This window comes from Panthera leo, chromosome E3 (assembly GCF_018350215.1).
Source record: "Panthera leo isolate Ple1 chromosome E3, P.leo_Ple1_pat1.1, whole genome shotgun sequence".
NCBI lineage: Eukaryota > Metazoa > Chordata > Mammalia > Carnivora > Felidae > Panthera > Panthera leo.
In genome coordinates this window covers 35,381,509-35,399,015 of record NC_056694.1, presented here as the reverse complement: position 1 = coordinate 35,399,015, position 17,507 = coordinate 35,381,509, and the positions used below count along the sequence as shown (strand labels likewise).

General features: G+C 41.6%; 1 protein-coding gene across 19 annotated transcripts in view; it reads left to right on the top strand.

Annotated features, from left to right (window-relative positions):
• RBFOX1 (RNA binding fox-1 homolog 1) overlaps positions 1–17,507 on the top strand; it is a 1,461,670-nt gene that overhangs the window by 863,257 nt on the left and 580,906 nt on the right. For all 19 annotated transcript variants that reach the window (XM_042921406.1, XM_042921400.1, XM_042921398.1 and 16 more), the window contains one exon: positions 3,516–3,557. In XM_042921406.1, coding sequence (XP_042777340.1) covers positions 3,516–3,557 — 42 coding nt within the window. The remainder of the gene's footprint in view (positions 1–3,515; positions 3,558–17,507) is intronic.

Here is a 17,507-nt window from a genome sequence, read left to right as displayed (position 1 = left end):
AAATTTAGGTTATTGTTTTTGCAGTGCTAAATTTTCCATTTGGTTCTTCTTTGTATCTCCTATTTCTCTGCCAACACTGTCTATTTTTTTTCCATTTGTTTATCTGTGTTTTCCCTTACTTGTTGGAACATTTTTTTTCAAAGGGAGGGGGTGCAAGTGAGTGAGGACAGAGAGAGAGAGAGAGACACAGAGAGAGAGAGAGAGAGGAGAGAGAGAAGCAGGGCTCACCTGCTTTCACCCGACGCAGAGCTCGTGCTCACCCAATGTGGGACTCGAACTCACAAACTGTGAGACCATGACCTGAGCCGAAGTCCGATGCTTAACAACTGAGCCACCCAGGCGCCTTGTTGGAACATGTCTATAACAGCTACTTAAAATCTTTATTTGACCATTTCAACATCTGTGTCATCTCAGGGTCAGTGCCTGTGAATGTCGTTTCCCATGTGAGGTTAGATTTTCTGGTTTCTTTGTATACCTAGTAATTTGGGTTATATCCTGAGTATGTTGAATATTAATGTTATAAGATGTTGGGTTTTACCTCAGTCCTGTGGAAATTGTTGATATTCTTGTGTCAGCAGGCAGTCAATTGATCCAGTTGGATTCAGGCTGAAAGTTCTTACCTTCTTTCTGTGGATTTTGCTTCCAGTATAAGTTCTGCTGTCAATAGTCTTTGCTGTAATAGTTGGATCGTGTGTGCACATCCCAGTGGCAAGTCTGGGACCCGAGCAGTGATCTGTCCCGTTCATTTCTCAAAGTCTATGGTATCTGTGTAGGTCATATACCTACACATGTGGCTCAGGTGTGAGTGTGGAGTTCACAAAAGCTCTATATGATGTCATTTCCCCAAACTCTATCCTTCCTTCCAAACTCTTTCCAGGATCCTCAAAGTATTTTTGTTTCCCGGGGCTCTTCTTTCTTGTCCTCCAGCCACAAAGTTGGTGCTTTTTCACCTTGTTAATGTAGTCCTGTGACTCAGCATGCCTTTGTGGCCAAATGGGAGAGGACAGAGAAAAATCAGTGGGATTTTGCCCCACCTTCTGGGACCAGAGCATCTCAGATCATAGAGAAGCTTTGCCTCCCCCAGATTATTGGACATCTCTATCTGTCTGTATTTTGATGTTTCATTCTGGGTTTTTGGCCGCCTTGCATCCATGCCAGGGGATGCTGGTGAGGAGGAGGGGGCGGAACCCACTGCTGTTTCTCCTCTTGCCCCCTCCCTCTGTAGTTGTTTGCCTTGCAGAAAGCTCAGATGGTGCTGTATGCATTCTACTCAGACTTAACATCTGCACTGAGTGGGGAACACAGGGTGAGGTGTGCTTATGACATCTTATCCAGACCCAGAACCTCATCACCACCTTCATTTAGTTCATCGCGGGGAGAAAAAACATAAAATACAATTTACCATTTTAGCCACTTTCAAGTATTCAACTTGGGGGCATTAAATGCATCCACAATATTGTGTAACCATCACTATCTAGTTTGAGAGCTTTTTCGTCTCCCCAAGTGGAAACTACAAACCCATGAAGCCATCACTCGTGTCTTTTTGTCCAACGCCCCTGGCCACTACTAATCTGCTTTCTGTCTGTGGATTTCCCCCACTTCATTTTTTAACAGTTTACAAAGATAAAATTTACATACCATAAAGTCACTTCTTTCTAGTGTATAATCCACTGTGTGTGTGTGTGTGTGTATGTGTGTGTGTGTGTTCTGTGTATTTATAGAATTGTACCCATTTTTAAAAAGATTTTGGAATATTACCTCCCAATGTTTCCTCTTTCTTTTATTTTTCTTCCTTCTTTTTAATGATCTATTTTACTGTAATATTTTTAATAATTTTTTTAATGTTTATTTTTGAGAGAGAGAGAGAGAGAGAGAGAGAGTGCACACGAGAGTGTGGGAGGGGCAGAGACAGAGGGAGACACAGAATCCAAAGCAGGCTCTGGGCTCTAACTGTCAACACAGAGCCCTATGCAGGGCTCGAACTCAGACACTGTGAGATCATGACCTGAGCCACGTTGGATGCTTAACTGACTGAGTCACCCAGGTGCCCCTTACTGTAAAATTTTAAAACAAAAGGGAGATTGTAACATGTATGTACCTCTGTAGCTGCTTCTCCTAAAAACTAAATAGTGCCTTTTGAGCATTTTCCGTTTCCGTTTTTTCACATGGTTCCAAATGCTGCATGATGTGCCATCGTGTGAATGTACTATAATTTATTTTTAATTTTACCATTATTGCACATTTTAATACTTGCAGTTTTTTTTTCTTTTCACGAATAATGCTGTAGTTAATTGACATGTAAATAAACATTTGTGTATATCTTTCCTTATTGCTTTCGGTGCTATTCTCAGAGGTGATATTTCTGGGTTAAAGGGCATAGCAAAACACCAGTTTATAGATTCTGGGTTCTGGCATATCCCAAAATAAAGATTCTTGTTTTTGTTTTTGTTTTGGAGAAAGTAGAAAGAAACTCTCAGTACAAAATACATAAAATATACATCAAAAGTCAGTTCCTAAACCTTCTTATCCTTTAGTAAAAGTTTCAAAAACTTGCAATATAGTGTCAGATGCAAGGAGTCAGGGGTTGCTTCATTGGTGAAAAAAAAAAAAAAAAACGAGAAATAACCAGAATAATTATGAATGCAGACCTAGATTTTATTCCAGCCTCGCTATCTAAGCGGAAGGTAGAGTCAGCCAGTCCCCACAGAGGTAGAGTGGCCATATGTCAGGGTTTGCCTTCCACTCCCACTTCACATCTGCTGTCGCTGGCATTGTCATTAATGTCACCCCACCCTCTCCTTTCACTCACATGCATTTTTCCCGTTTGGACAATGCATTATGTGGTCACTCTGAAGAAGCATCCTTGATTTTCAGAAGCACATTTTGGTAGGGCAAGGATGATCGATGCCTGGCAGATGTATCATGAATCTCTCCTCTTTGGGCTTATGGTGGGTATCACAAATTCATCAATTTCTTTCTCTGATACAAGAATTGTCCTCAGAAATCCCCCAACACAGTTATATGGAGCCTTAGCTACCATCTGATTAATACTGGACCATAAAATGGATCCCATTTGCCAAGGCATGTAGGTGATGCTCCTGGTCCTTGTCGTGGGAGGAGACATCGTGTGATGGCTGGTGCCTGTCCCCAACTGTCTCGGGGGGGCCTTCAGTGAAGAATATGCCTGTACCATTAAGGCATGAGGGATTTTCACACCACAGGAACCTTCATCCGGGGAAGATTTTGCTTCCCTCACCCTCTATGGGATCTCTGTCCTCCTTCCTCTTGAAGACTCTGGCTCATCCTAGCTGTATTTCTGGATCACACGATTGAAAATCCACGTGAAACTCAGGCTATTTAGACCTAAAGAAAAAAAATTAAATACATAATTAATTAATCCTGGGTCTCCTTTGAACCGAGTGATTAGAAGCAACTTTCCATTTTCTTTCATGTTGTTTTGGTGCAGAACCTGCTGATTTTTTCCCCTCTTTTTTTTTTTTTTTTTCCCTTTGTAGGCTTCAAGACAACAGATGAATTGTGAAAGAGAGCAACTAAGGGTAGGTGCACCTGCCTGTAAAATACTTCCTGGTTCTTGTTTCTGTATGATAAGCAAAAATTTCCTGTCTCTCCCAAGACACAGGGTTCTAAATAGCGGGCTTCATCTTAAGACTGGTAGAGTTGAAAATATTTATCCCAGCTAATTTAGTATTGATTGAGCTGGTAAATACAGTATATCTTCTTTTGAAGTGCCATTATAGTAGATATGGATTTTTTGATTTAGATTCAGCAATAAATACTTCTCTTCTGGAATTTGTTTGACATCATTGTACTCTTTTTATGTACAACACGAGGTCTAAGTAATAACAAAGGTCAAAAGGATGTCTTGCTGCTTTCTTAATGTGAATACCAGGCTGTTTGCTGAGTGGCTAAAATGCTCTCTTGCTGTTAACTGGGGGTGGGTGAGTCACTAATATGTCAAGGGCATTTTCCAGGAGAATTCAAGTCCTCTGTAGACCTTTTAGTTTTAGTGGCATATGTGTATATTGAAGAAGGAGACAGAATTTTAAACCTCATATGCTATTTACCTTCTTAAAAATGAAACTCTCAGTGCTCAAGTGTGTTACGCATCGACACGGGGAGAATGATTCGCTTATACATTTAGCTTGGTGGCATTGTCCTGTTCTCATGGTATCATGGTTGATATTCTTTTTGGCATGGATGTGGTATTTTAAGAAATATCAGGATTGTCTCTACTCCTCCTGTTTGTATTTTTTTTAAAAATGTATTCATGTTTTGGATGGATGACTTTGAAGTCATAAGTGGCCTAGTTTTAATGTCACTGACGGAAGTTGGCAACTTTTACTGGACAGTGCGCCTTATAATTGTGTTTCTGTGTTATTATAAAAACTAGAGGAATCCGCTGCTTTCAAAATCCTAACTGTGAGGTTTTGGGGGTTGGGGGACCATTGTGCTCAAAGGGATCTAATGCCTCAGAATAATTCATTAAACCGGTCCAATGCCATTTATACACTGCCTTGTAACTTTTCAGAGCATTTACTTAATGCTGGTCTTGGATGACACTGATTTGTAGAGTTATTTTCATTTTGCAATTGCTGTTGGCATCAGGTCTGTTGCATCCTCTGTAAGACAGAATCTGGTCGTATGGAACCGAGAAAGTGGGTTGTGGATGTCTTCTTCTTTTATGCATATTTATTTTATGTGGTATACCGGCACAGCCCTGTCCGTTAACCTCTCATCTATACCCATTTCGCTCCTGAGTACCTGCGCCTACATTAGCCACCGTCCTTCGTAAAATACCCTTCAAGATGTCTTAAGCTTTCCTGAGCTTTGTTATGGCTTCTCCCTGCAGTCTGAATTACTGGTTCATCCTGGTAAATAATGTATTGCAACTTCAGATTTCTCTTCCTGTTTGGATGAGGACGATGGCCAGAACTAGGTCAGAGCTAGATAAGAGGAATGTGTGCTTTTGTCTCTGGGATCCCTGATAAATTCCTCAGAATTAAGATAATACTGAATCCTCTATTGCAAATGAGACTCGCCTGGCAAATTAAGGGCTGCAGGGGGTAATGAAGTGCTTGTGTGCAGTTTGAGGGATTTATTATTTTGCCTTGATGAGGACATTGTCAACAGGGGTGTGGTTTAGGAACAAGAATGGAGCCCACTACACTCTGTTAAATAAATTCAAGCAGTGGTTTGATATAATGGGTCATATGGTTTAGTCCCAGTGTGGCTCTGATAGCCATTATAAAATTATCTCTACTATCGCGAATCGGTGCTTTGTTCTTTGTTGCTATTGTAGTTTTTGTTTTTATATTTTTAACTCATTTATGTTTTGAATCAATAGAAAACACATTTAAATCGATGGAATACACACTTATGTGGTTCAAAATTTTAATGATCCCAAAGGGAATGCTTTTATTTAAAAAAAAATTTTTTTATGTTTATTTATTTTTGAGAGAGAGGGAGAGACAGAACGTGAGCAGGGCAGGGGCAGAGAGAGAGGGAGACACAGAATCTAAAGGACGCTCCAGGCTCTGAGCTGTCAGCACAGAGCCTAATGCGGGGTTCTAACCCACAAACCGCGAGATCATGACCTGAGCTGAAGTTGGATGCTCAGCCGACTGAGCCACCCAGGAGCCCCTCTTTTTTTTTTATTTTTTAAATTTTTTTTATGTTTATTAATTTTTGAGAGAGAGGGAGAGATAGAGCATGAACAGGGCAGGGGCAGAGAGAGAGGGAGAGATAGAGCATGAACAGGGCAGGGGCAGAGAGAGAGGGAGCCAAAGGGAATGCTTTTAAGTCTAGCTCTTTCCTGGGAGACTCCCAGCATTACTTTGGCTGTCTGGCCTTTGACATCGATGGATATTTACTCTGTCTCCTCCTTTCCTGTTCTCTCATTTTCTTCCCTTCCTTCTTCCCTACCGCCTTTTCTTCTTGTCTTATGTGTGTACTCAGCCCCTCTATTACCTGAAAAGAGAACTGTCTTGATTAAAGTGATTGCTTTTTTTTAATTCATTTTTTTAGGGTCCCTAAAAGAAATGTGGTTCTGTTTTCAAATGCTAATATTACTTGACCATCTCAGTGAAATGCATTTTCCTCTCGGTTTTTTTGTTGTTGTTGTTGTTAGAAAGAGGGCCAGTGGGAGAAAATTAAGTATCTGTTTAGTTACCATCATCACTGAAGAGTGCTTGCCAGCCACACTTTAAAAAATATATTTTAAATATAGCAAGCAAGCTGCAGGTTTGCCATACAAGATGACTGGATGGACCATGGGCATGTTGTCAAGTTCATATTTCTTCGTTAGTTCATTCTGTTATGTTCAGAATTCAGGGATACAAGTGGGTAGTTGTGAAATGCATCCCTTTTTTTTGGCCTCCTGGAAATAGCAGATAATGCAGAAAGATACAGGTGCTCCTTCTGTTTTGTGCATGTGAACACTGTAGGGATCAGCATATCCCAGACCTGCTTTTCTGCTCTCCTTTCTGTTTCTTACAGATTCTAAATTAATTTTTCTTCAAAAATAGACTCTGAGCTGCATATTCTATGATATATTATAAATCCAAACCAAAATTCTCTGATGTAATTAATTCTCTGATTTTTTAAAAAGTTGGAGAAAGTCAAACTTTTTTTTTTCCATAACCGAAGGACTTCTCAGAGCCTTTTTGCAAAAATGAAGTACACAGAGGTGGATATAATATGCAACGTTTTGTAAAATCATCTCACCACACAACAATTTTTGGCTCAAGAATACACTCTGGGAAACGCTCTTGAAAATTATATAAATTTTTAAAATTTTTTAATATTTTCCCAGTTAGGATGTTAGAGTCTGCCAATACAGAAAGGCTATGCATTATTTAAAGATAAAAACATTTTATCACCTCCTGGTGTCGGGGCTGACTCAGTGGACTTTCGGTGTTACCACAGTGGTTGGGAATCTCTGTGCTTGTCTTGGCCTTTCTTGCCTTCTTCTAAGATGAGGTCAAGCATCTCTTCCTTACATGGCATTCTCATCAGAGAGGAAGGAGAAGAGGAGGGTTTTCCTCATAGCTCTTGACTTTGATTGGAGGGAAGCCTTTTCTGTAGACGTTCTCTTTTACCACGTTAGCGAACTCTATGCCAATCACTCCCACTGTTCTGGGATCTCAGTGATTGGCCAGAGCAGCCAGGAGTCATCCCAGGGGACAGGCCCCTTGTCACCTGATGGTAAACAGGAGTTGTAGGTATCTTTGATGGAATCACCCAATAGAATCCACCACAAAAGGAATCCATGTGGGCCCTCTCTGTCCCTCATGGTCTTGGTTTCCTGTAGGCTCCTTTCAGTGCTCCGTTCATTCCACACGTGGCCCTGGGAGTTACATCTAAAGCAACAGCAAGTGCTTGAACTCTGGCTTGTGGAATTTCACAGATGCTTTCTCTGCCAGCTTCTCACAGATCACATCTCCCCATTCTACTTTTTCTACCCAGCTTGGCTCTCTCTTTGTATTTTGCCTTATGTTCTTTGGAACAGGGCCTGGATGCAGTCTTTATTCATTTCCCCTCAGTGTCAGGTAACTGACAGCACCCAGGCACCCAGGTCAGCCCCAGAGATACTGTCCATGAGCTTTCTAGCACCTGTCCTTCCCGAGAGAAGGACATCATCCAGTTATTCCTGACCAGTGATCTGCCCTTCTCGGAAGGCTGTTGGACTACTCCTGTTCCCAGTGAACAAACCACAGAATAGTAAACCTGTTTATTACTCCATCCTGAGTTTTGAATGAGCCTTCCTCTGAGCTTACATTTCATATTGTCAATGGGTTCTGTTGGGGAGTCTTCCCAAGAGGTCACCATGATGAGATCTGTACATTAAGCTCCTGACACTATGGGCTGTATTTACCAGCTTGTCTCAGCATCACTGGTGGTTGATGACAAGTCGGGTAGTGATAATTGTGCAGTTACCATAACCCAACCATCAACATTTACCTTTCTGGCATCTGGAATGACAAATGGACAAATAAACAACTATGAGAGAAATTATATGACCTCATTGTCCTTCGTCTCCCTCAGTGATCTACCAGGTAGAAAAATGGTGTGGTCATAGGGTAGGGGATCAAATGACCACATTTATTAGCATTCATATAAAATATTTGGTTACAAAGGGACCTTTTGTGCTGAGTGTATCAGATGTTGGTTCAGGGGACTGTAAACATATTTGGTCAGAACACTACTAAGCAGGCAAGGGGTTGGCTCCTAGGGGGAATCAGTATATGTTCATGGACCAAAATCTTTATCAGCAATATGGCAAACGGATACCACAGGAGTCAGTATGAGGAGTGGTTGGGGGTGGTTAGGAGCTCTAGTTATAGACTTATGTTCATATCTCAGTTCTAAGTGTGCCCTACTTCCTCAAAGCTTCAGTTTCCCTGGGTATAAGATAGGGATACTTTCTCACTGGATTATTGATTGGATGAAATTACTTATGAAAAGCACTTCAAAAAATGTACGCCTCATAATCAGCAATATTAGGTTGTTAATATAGTATTATTGCCAATGATTCCCTCATGCCTCTTCCTGCTAGGAATACCAGACCAGCGAATACGGATATTTGGGGGTATCTATTCCCACTCAACTCCCAACATTAAACAACAACTTGAAGGACAGATTTCATAGTTATGGCATGGTAGTATATTTAGAAGAAAACTGCCTCTCACTCAGCTAAGAAACAGTAAGACTGATACAGGCTAGCCTAAGCAGAAACGTCATATAAGCAGGCCTCCCAAGGAGCTTAGAATCAGAGAGCTATGAGAACTCAGGCAGTTCTTCCTCTTCCCTCATCTTCAGTGCTCCTTGTGGGTTCACTCTGGAATTTTCTTTTGGTAAAGGATCTCTTTACCTTTTTTAAGCATGTGGCACCATTCAGCCCCTAAGGTTTATGCCGTATCAGATCCTGCAGGTATGGGTACTGTTAATGGCTCCCGATTACAAATTCCTGGAGAAAGCCTCTGATTGGCTCACTCCTGCTCAGTTCACTCTGGTCCAACCAGCGGTGTCCAGGGAAGCAGGATAAATAAATCTCAGTTACCCAGGGCCAACTGCTGAGGAGGACTTGATCATCAGGGAGAGAGTCGTAGCCAGTTGAGTAAATATCCCCAAGGATGTGTACCATACCCTCCAAACTGGGAGATGAGAGCCAGGCAGAGGATCCCAGGAAGTAGATTTGCTACCACCCACCCCCCCATGTCTAGCTCAGCTTTTTGCAAAGTGTAAGACACCCGCCCTGTGTGGGACTCACCGTTTTCAGGTGGTAAACAGCTAGTCAAATCACTTTCCAAGTAATTCCCTTTTCAATTCTCTCTCAGTCCTTTTTATGTCAATGAGAAACTCTCAGTTTAAACTACAGTATCTTTAACAAGTATCTCAGTCATCCTGAGCCCTGTTTTTAACAAAAAGGGAGTGTACCTCAGGCTGGGAGCCTGCAGCAGCTGAAGCATCTATCTAGACTTTGAAAACATTGTTTGCAAAATACAGTAGTTAAGAACTAGGGGCCTAGAGCTAGGCCCAACTGAGATGAAAATCTAGACTGCAATTTACTTGTGCAGGTTGCTGAAATCCTCTGGACCTCCAATGCCTCCTTAGTAAAATGGACATAATTGCACATATTTCTTAAGTTGGATGTCTCTGCATATGTGTGCCCACACAAATATTAAAATAATGAATGCATATGAGTTTGTTAGAACACTGTCTAGTATAGAAGAGGGTCGTAATAACTGTTAGATATGAATGGGATTATTTTCTTCCCATTAACTCTTATTATGACCACTGATACTGGTTTTCCAATTACAGAGGCAACACAAAGTTTCCTTGGCAAATACATTGATTTAGGTTAAAAACGAGTGGCTTGAAAGACAAATATTAACTACATAATGTTACAGAGTGCCTGCAGTTATGACAAAAATTGTGACGTTGGAATGCAAATGACCGAAGTTTCAGAAAACGCTGAAATTACGGCGCCAGCTTTGTGAAAGATGGTGTCGAGCAGATCGGCATTATCAATATTTAATTCTCCAGTTAGAAGCAAGTTTCTCATTTCTGCTAGATATAAGAGTGATATGGATTACAGAATGCAAATTGCTAATGATCATCTTGGCTTAAACCCATTGCCTTCATCCAGACATCCAATAGTGAAACTTCAGGCCGCCTTGGAAGTGAGCTATCACAATCAGAGACACATCTCCCCTTCCTCTCCCTGCCCCCTCCCCCTGGTAAAGCCCGACCCTTCCTCAGGGGCTGTCAGGGCAAGAGGAAAGGGAATGGAAGCCCCCCACTACTTGATGAAACATTGCAGCTTTCATGATATTTGGACTATAGTTTTAGGGTGGCTCACTGTAGGAGAGCCTGCTCCCATTCAGTCGTTTATCCGAGAAGTATTTTTTGAGCGGGAACTATATGCCAATCACAGTGCTAGGTAGCGGAGATAGAACGGTATACCAAAGTCTGCACATACCTTACAGGCTAGCAGAGAAAACAGGAATTTGTCAAATAACCGTGACAAAATTATACCTGTGAAATTGACAAACACCTGAAATGAGAGATGTTATATAAAAGAACATCATTGGAAGAAGCTTACCTGATTGACATCCATTTATCAAACTTACCAAATTAACACTTTCAGTCCAGTCCCTTTATAAAACATACTGTTGCCTGCCCATGGCCTCCTGCAAAGTAGCTGTTTTGTACAGTCTTACCTTTCTCTCTGCTCATTGAGGTGTCTGCTTGCCAAGAGTCAGTTGTGTTTATTCCCAGACCTGCTTCTGCCAGCTGCACTTGTTATTGTAATTACATTATTTAGTGGAATATTGTGTAAACTGATGAAAAATGAGTGCAGTAAGAAAAAGAGCTGTTTCTGTGAAAACTAAGTTAATGCTTTGGAAACACTGTATGAGAGCAAGCCTCAACAATTATTCTGATTAGCTGTGAGAGGACTGTAAAATGTTAGTGGAAAAAAGAACCCTCAGAAATCTGGACAGATTCTGCAGTCAGAGCCTTTCTAATGTGTCTTAAAATGTTTACCACACATTAAACAAAACCAGAACTGATAGTACAGATCAGAATTTCCCAATAAAGGGCCAGATAATGACTACTTTAGGTTTCATGGGCCATATGGTCTCCATTGCAACCATTTAACACTTGCCATTACAGCACTAAGGCAGCCACAAACGAAATGAATGATTAAGGCTGTGTTCCAATAAAACTTTATTTATAAGAACAAGGGGTGGGCCAGATTTGGCCCCTTGTCCATATTCGGCTGACCCTTCCTAGAGTTGGAAGTGTGGGATGAGGTCTTCTATGGGAAGGATGATGAGGAATTTCAGTCAACAGAGAAACCACTGTAAGATGACACCCTGGACCCATATCAAAGATCAACAGATTAATGCACATTAATATAGTTTTAATTAAACAAGATCTTTAAGAAAGTTCTGTATCACTTTAAATTTTTTTAATGTTTATTCAGTTTTTGAGAGGGAGAGAGAGAGAGAGACAGAGCGTGAGCAGGGGAGGGGCAGAGAGAGAGGGAGACACAGAATCTGAAGCAGCTCCAGGCGGTGACCTGTCAGCACAGAGTCCGACACGGGACTCGAACTCAAAAACCTTGAGATCATGACCTGGCCAAAGAAGGACGCTTAACCGACTAAGCCACCCAGTCGCACCAAGAAGGCTCTGTATCACTTTAAAAGTGACTTCTTGCTTTAACAGGCTTCCACCGAACTACCTGCTTCCATCCCAAATGAGATGAATTCTAAAACATGGGTAGCTGACACAGCGCTTGAAACGTTAAGTAAAAATTAGGCTGATTTTTATGTGCCGACCCTGATGTCTCAGAATCCCCTCAGTCTGGAATGGAAGAACAAATTTATCCTTTTTCCCAGGATCCCTCAACAAGTAATTTCTGGAATTCTCCAACGAGGGGCGACCTTTTCCACATGTACATACTGGCACTTATACTCTGCACAGAGTTCATCTGCTGCTTCAGAATACTCTCTTTTCTGAAGAAATGTCTAGTAACTTGCTTGTCTGGATTGTTTTGTCTTCAGAACCAGTTCTCTGGAAGTATGAACATGGCTCTCCATATTAACATTCCAAATACTCAGCTAATGTCAGACTTCAGCAATTAGCAAACCTTTGCTGAATGCTCCGGAGGTAATCAAGATCCAGTGTGCATGGGGACCTGGAGAGAGGATACAGGGTACAGGCCTTAGATCCCCACCATCACTGTCCCCATCCCAGTTCTTTGCAGGTTCCACACGTATGTTCGTGTGTGTGCACATATGTGAAAAATAACTTATCATTGCTTGCTTTCATCTTATGGAGGTAATGGTCTCACTTAGTGATTTTGCCCAACCAAAGGGATTTTATTCCAAAGTAAGCAGCTCCCTACTTGTAGAAAGTGCAGAAACTCAGATCACCAGAAAAATCACCAGTGGCAGCTTCCCTACTAAATGAAGAAATTTGTAAATATATAACGGTTTTTAAAAACAGCATTGTCAGGGCGCCTGGGTGGCTCATTCGGTTAAGCATCCAACTTTGGCTTGGGTCATGATCTCAGAGCTTGTGGGTTCAAGCCCTACGTCGGGCTCTGTGCTGACACCAGAGCCTGGAGTCTGCTTCAGATTCTGTGTCTCCCTCTCTCCTTGCCCCTCCCCCACTCGCTCTTGCTCTCTCTCAAAAATAAATAAACATTAAAAAAATTGAAAAAAAAGAGAATATTGTCTTGACAAGACCTTGTAGTCTACACACTTCCTTACAGATCTCCTGTGCTCCCCAGTATTTCCAAGGCCAAAATTTGATGCACATAAAAGGGAATGAATTAGGAAGTCAGCCAACTAGTCACCAGTTTTGATTTCCACAACTTTGTTGTGAGACACAGTTAAACAAGGAAATGAGCAGGTGGCCACCTCCCCATGTCTTTGATGCGGATTCCTATAACCCACATGCACGTTAAATATCTTCCCTCCTTTGAGTCTCCCCAGGCATTTCAGCACGTTCTTTCGGGAAGACTCCAGAGTTATCACATTTAGGACACTTGGTCTAATATTCATTCTCCCTTTCCCTTACTGTAATTTTAGCCCATTATCCCTCATTATCAGGGCAAATCTGCCCCATTTCCAGGGCAAATCTGCCCCATTTCCTGTGTCATCATTAAATCGGTATCAAACAGCTTTAAGCAAAATTGCTAATAATGCTGACATTTCAATTTGTCATAGCCGCCTCTCATTCCTATGACTTATGCCTCAGCAAAGACTTGCCTTGTTGTTCTGCTCTTCTGAGATCTAAATATCATTCCAGGAAAAATAAAATCAACTTGGTAGGGAGGGGGAATGGGCCAAGAAACAGATAAAAAAGTCCTCTGTAGTTTCTTCTACTTGGGGGCAGAAGGAGGCCAGTTTTATTAAGACAGCAAGTCCTACCCCTACTTTCTACATGGCCTGGGAGAACCAATACTTAGGCTCTGCCAGTGTGTAGGTAAATAGTGGGTGTAGTGGGCACATGCTTGCTTGTTGTCACAGCCCGCAAACCTTCCTCCCCTAAGGGGCCAGTGCTCCATTGTCCTTTGGGGGTTAATTTTCTTTGCTCATCTGCTCAGTCTTGGAGGGACAACAAATCAAGCCAAGGGCTATGGATATGGCCAAGGTAGGCCAATTGGATTCTCTCTCCTGAGACATTGATGCTATCTTTGTCTATGAGGGCTGGGCAAGGACCCTCTTCTGGGTCACAGCTTCTTGGTTGTGTCCTCACATGGTGGAATGGATGAGGGGGCTCCACCCTCATGACCTAATCACCCCCAAAGTCCCCACCTCCTGATAGCATTGCAGTAAGCTTTAGGATTTCACTATATGGATTTGGGGGCGGGACCACAAACCTTTAAACCGTAGCAGATGCTAAGTGGATGGATCCACAATAGGGAAACAAATGAAATAGAAAGCTAGAGTTGATTCATTTCAATGGTGATGTCTTGGTAAAACTGGGTGAGAAAGTGGTCCCTAGGGGTATCCCACTGATTCACCCTGATTCACTTTTTTTTTTTTTTTTTTATCATTTAAGCCTGGTTACCCATCCCTCTCTTGGGTCATCTCATATCCTTTTAGTAATCTCTTTTTCTGCTGATGTTAGTCAGAACCCATTCCTTTTGCCTGTGATCAAAGAATCCTTACTGATACATCAGGGAAATACATTAAACTTGGGAGAACTGCAGAGCCAGGCATTTGGTTAACGGTTTGCTAAAAGCCAACTCTGGTATCATTTCCCACAATGCTTCCCTGATGCCTCTGTGGATTGGCACCACCATTTTAGTATTGGCAGAGCAAGGCAAGAAAACTATAGGTTTATGCCACACACAGGGCTACACGTTTTACAAACATCTGCTCATTTCCTTAAGTCATCATGAGCCTGGGAAGCGGGGGGAAAGAGGTTTATGTTTCAGGGTAATCGGAACCCTTTCCTTCTCTGCACAAATAAGATGTTCTCCTTTCAGTCACAAGGAGTCACCCAGATCCCTGCAGATATAGGAGGGTCAAAATGAGATCATCAAGTATCACTTAGTTAATGCCTCTTGGGGGACCCTCCAAATGCCCCCTTGAGTCTTTATAAAAAATACCATTTCCTCACACCTAGCTGGTAAAACATTTTGGTGTCCTAGCCTCACCCTAGAGATACCGAATTGTCATGTTTTTATGGGTTGAATTGTGTCTCCGAAAATATATACATTGAAGTCCTAACTCCCAGAACCTCATAATGTAATAGTATTTGGAAATAGGGCCTTTAAAGACATAATTAAGGTATAATGAAGTCTTATGGGAGGGCCATAATCCAATATGACTGATGTTTTTATAAGAAGAGGAGATCAGGACACAGACCTGCACAGAGGAAAGACCACGTGAAGACACAGGAAGATGGCCATCTTCAAGTCAAGACAAGATGCCTCAGAAGAAACCAGCCCTGCCAACACTTTCATCTCAGACTTGCAGCCTCCAGAATTGTGAGAAAATAAATTTCTGTTGCTTAAGAAACACACAGAGAATCTATACCAGGCATGGCGAAGGTGGAGTCCGTATGCTGACTCTCAGGCTTCTGTGTCTTGTGACGCTGACCGTATCAACTGATCAAGGGCTCCTTTCCACCAAACTCCGAAGGTGACCTTATAAACTTAATTTAAACAGCACTTCTAAGTAGCCAAAATGAATAGATCAAAGCTGGTACTCATGTTGAAATCTATTCATATGAGTTTTCTCTTGCTGTCCTACATAAATTACCAGAAAAGTAGTAGTTTACACAACACAGATGTATTATTCTGTACTTCTTTAGGTTGGAATTCCAACATGGGTCTCATTGGGCTAAAATCAGGGTGCCAGCTGGGCTGTGTTCTTCTGGAGGCTCTAAGGGAGAATTTATTTCCTTGCTTTTTCTGATTAGTAGTAGAATTCAATCCTCTGTTGTTGTAGAAATGAGGTCTTCATTTCCATGCTGGCTGTGAACTGAAGTTCATTTCTAGCTTCTAGAGGCCTCCATGTTCCTTAGCTCATGGCCCTCTTCATCCATCTTCAAAGACAGCTAGGGCAGAGTAAGTTCCTCTCATGGGTTCAATCTCTCCTGTCTCTTCTTGTATTGCATCTTTCTGACTGACCCCTCTTATGCTTTTAAAGGTTCATGTGATTACATTGGGTCCCTCCAGATAATCCAGGATAATCCCCCTATTTTAAGGACCATAATCTTAATTCCATCTGCAAAATCCCATTTGCCATGTAACATAGCATCCTTAGGTCTAACACCAGTGGGAAATGATCACAGGTCCCAAAGTCTGTCACATTATTTGTATACCATCCCTACTTAAAGTGCACTGATTCTATTGGCCTTTCACATACTATATACATTGACTGTGTGATCCGGGATTAGCCATCTCCGTTTTCACGCAGAATCGCGAAAGTGAGAGGCTAGAGCGTCTAGAACCACCACCTGAGGCAGCCCAGGATAGCCAGTGGCACAGGACCCACCTATGTCGGCCTTTTGAACTTCTTCCACAGTTCCTATTGGCATTTGGTGTTTCCCATTTAAGTCCAGCCATGTCAGATGAAGTATTGTGGGAGTGTCTGTCTTTAGCAACACTGACTCTTGGATATTGTTTTATTATTTACTTGTTCTGTTGATTTATACTCACAAAGTGTATAAACCAGGTAATGAAAATGTAAAAAGTTATTTAAACAACAGTCATTTATATATATATTACCAAAATGTGGAATAAAACACTTGAATGAGTGAATTAATGATTCTAAAGACTCCTAGGAATGCCTGTCACAGATGCTTTCAGAGCACTGACCTTTCTTTTCATCACTCACCTCTCTGTGCCAAAGATGGCTTACTGAAAACACTCATGAACCTCATCTTACACCTCCAGAAGAGGTGTTTTTCTGGCTACAGATGCAGTGCACTCATTTATAAGGCAACCCAGACACTTGGAAGGAGCTCTCATCCTAGGGTGGGCAGGGAGTTGATGGATCAGTGCCCCAGCTTCCTCACCCCTAGGATAGGGCAGTTCTGAGATGTGTTCTACATCATTACTAGAGTTTCACCAAGGGATTATGTTCCAGGTTCTCATACAGGTCACTTATGTGTTTACATGCCATTATTGGTTTTCTTACATTCCACATCTCCCTTTACTATTCCTCTACTGCTGTTTCCTTAGAGCGTCTCCCAAACATACTATTTGCACTTGAATTTTGCCCCATTTGGTAGATCCATACTGAAATAGTACCATCACCATACTGAGAGACACTGTAGCTTAACGATTCCATCAGGCAAGGTTTTCTGAGTAGTAGATTTTTCCATCACACTGTCCTTTATGTGTTCATTCTTTTGCCCTTCCCCCTCTTTTTCTCCTCTTATTTATAATACATCACTGCTATTCTTGAGGGAAGTCTTGGATTATTGAATAGATTCCGAAAGCAGCTGCCGCTTGGTCTTTCACTCATATTGCATTTCCCACAAGTTGGGAAACTTGTGTTGAGCTGACAGGGTAATTGGGGCACTTGGTTTTGACAGGACAATGTCCTGCTCACGCGTGAGGGAACCAGTGCATTTGCTGCTACAGTGTACACGTTTATATTTGCTCCAATGTGATTTCTAATTTACAGGTTGCTTTTAAGAATATAGAAACCTTCCTGGATAGAAAGCATGGAGTCAGGATTTCTGAAAGGTTGTCTGCCTAAATGCAGCATATGTATGCACAGATATGCATACTCATGGAGTATTCTGCTGATAACTTAAGATATTTAAATATTTTGGCAATTTTTATAGAGTTATTTTCAATGGTTGTATCCTCTTGATCTGGATTGCATATATGGTTTGACATATTTAAGCCAAAGGCATGTTTTTATAGATGTCTGAATTAAACATAGAATGTTTTTCAAGAGAGCTGAGTTAACGTTTAAGTGGTTTTGATTAACCTGGTTTTCTTTATT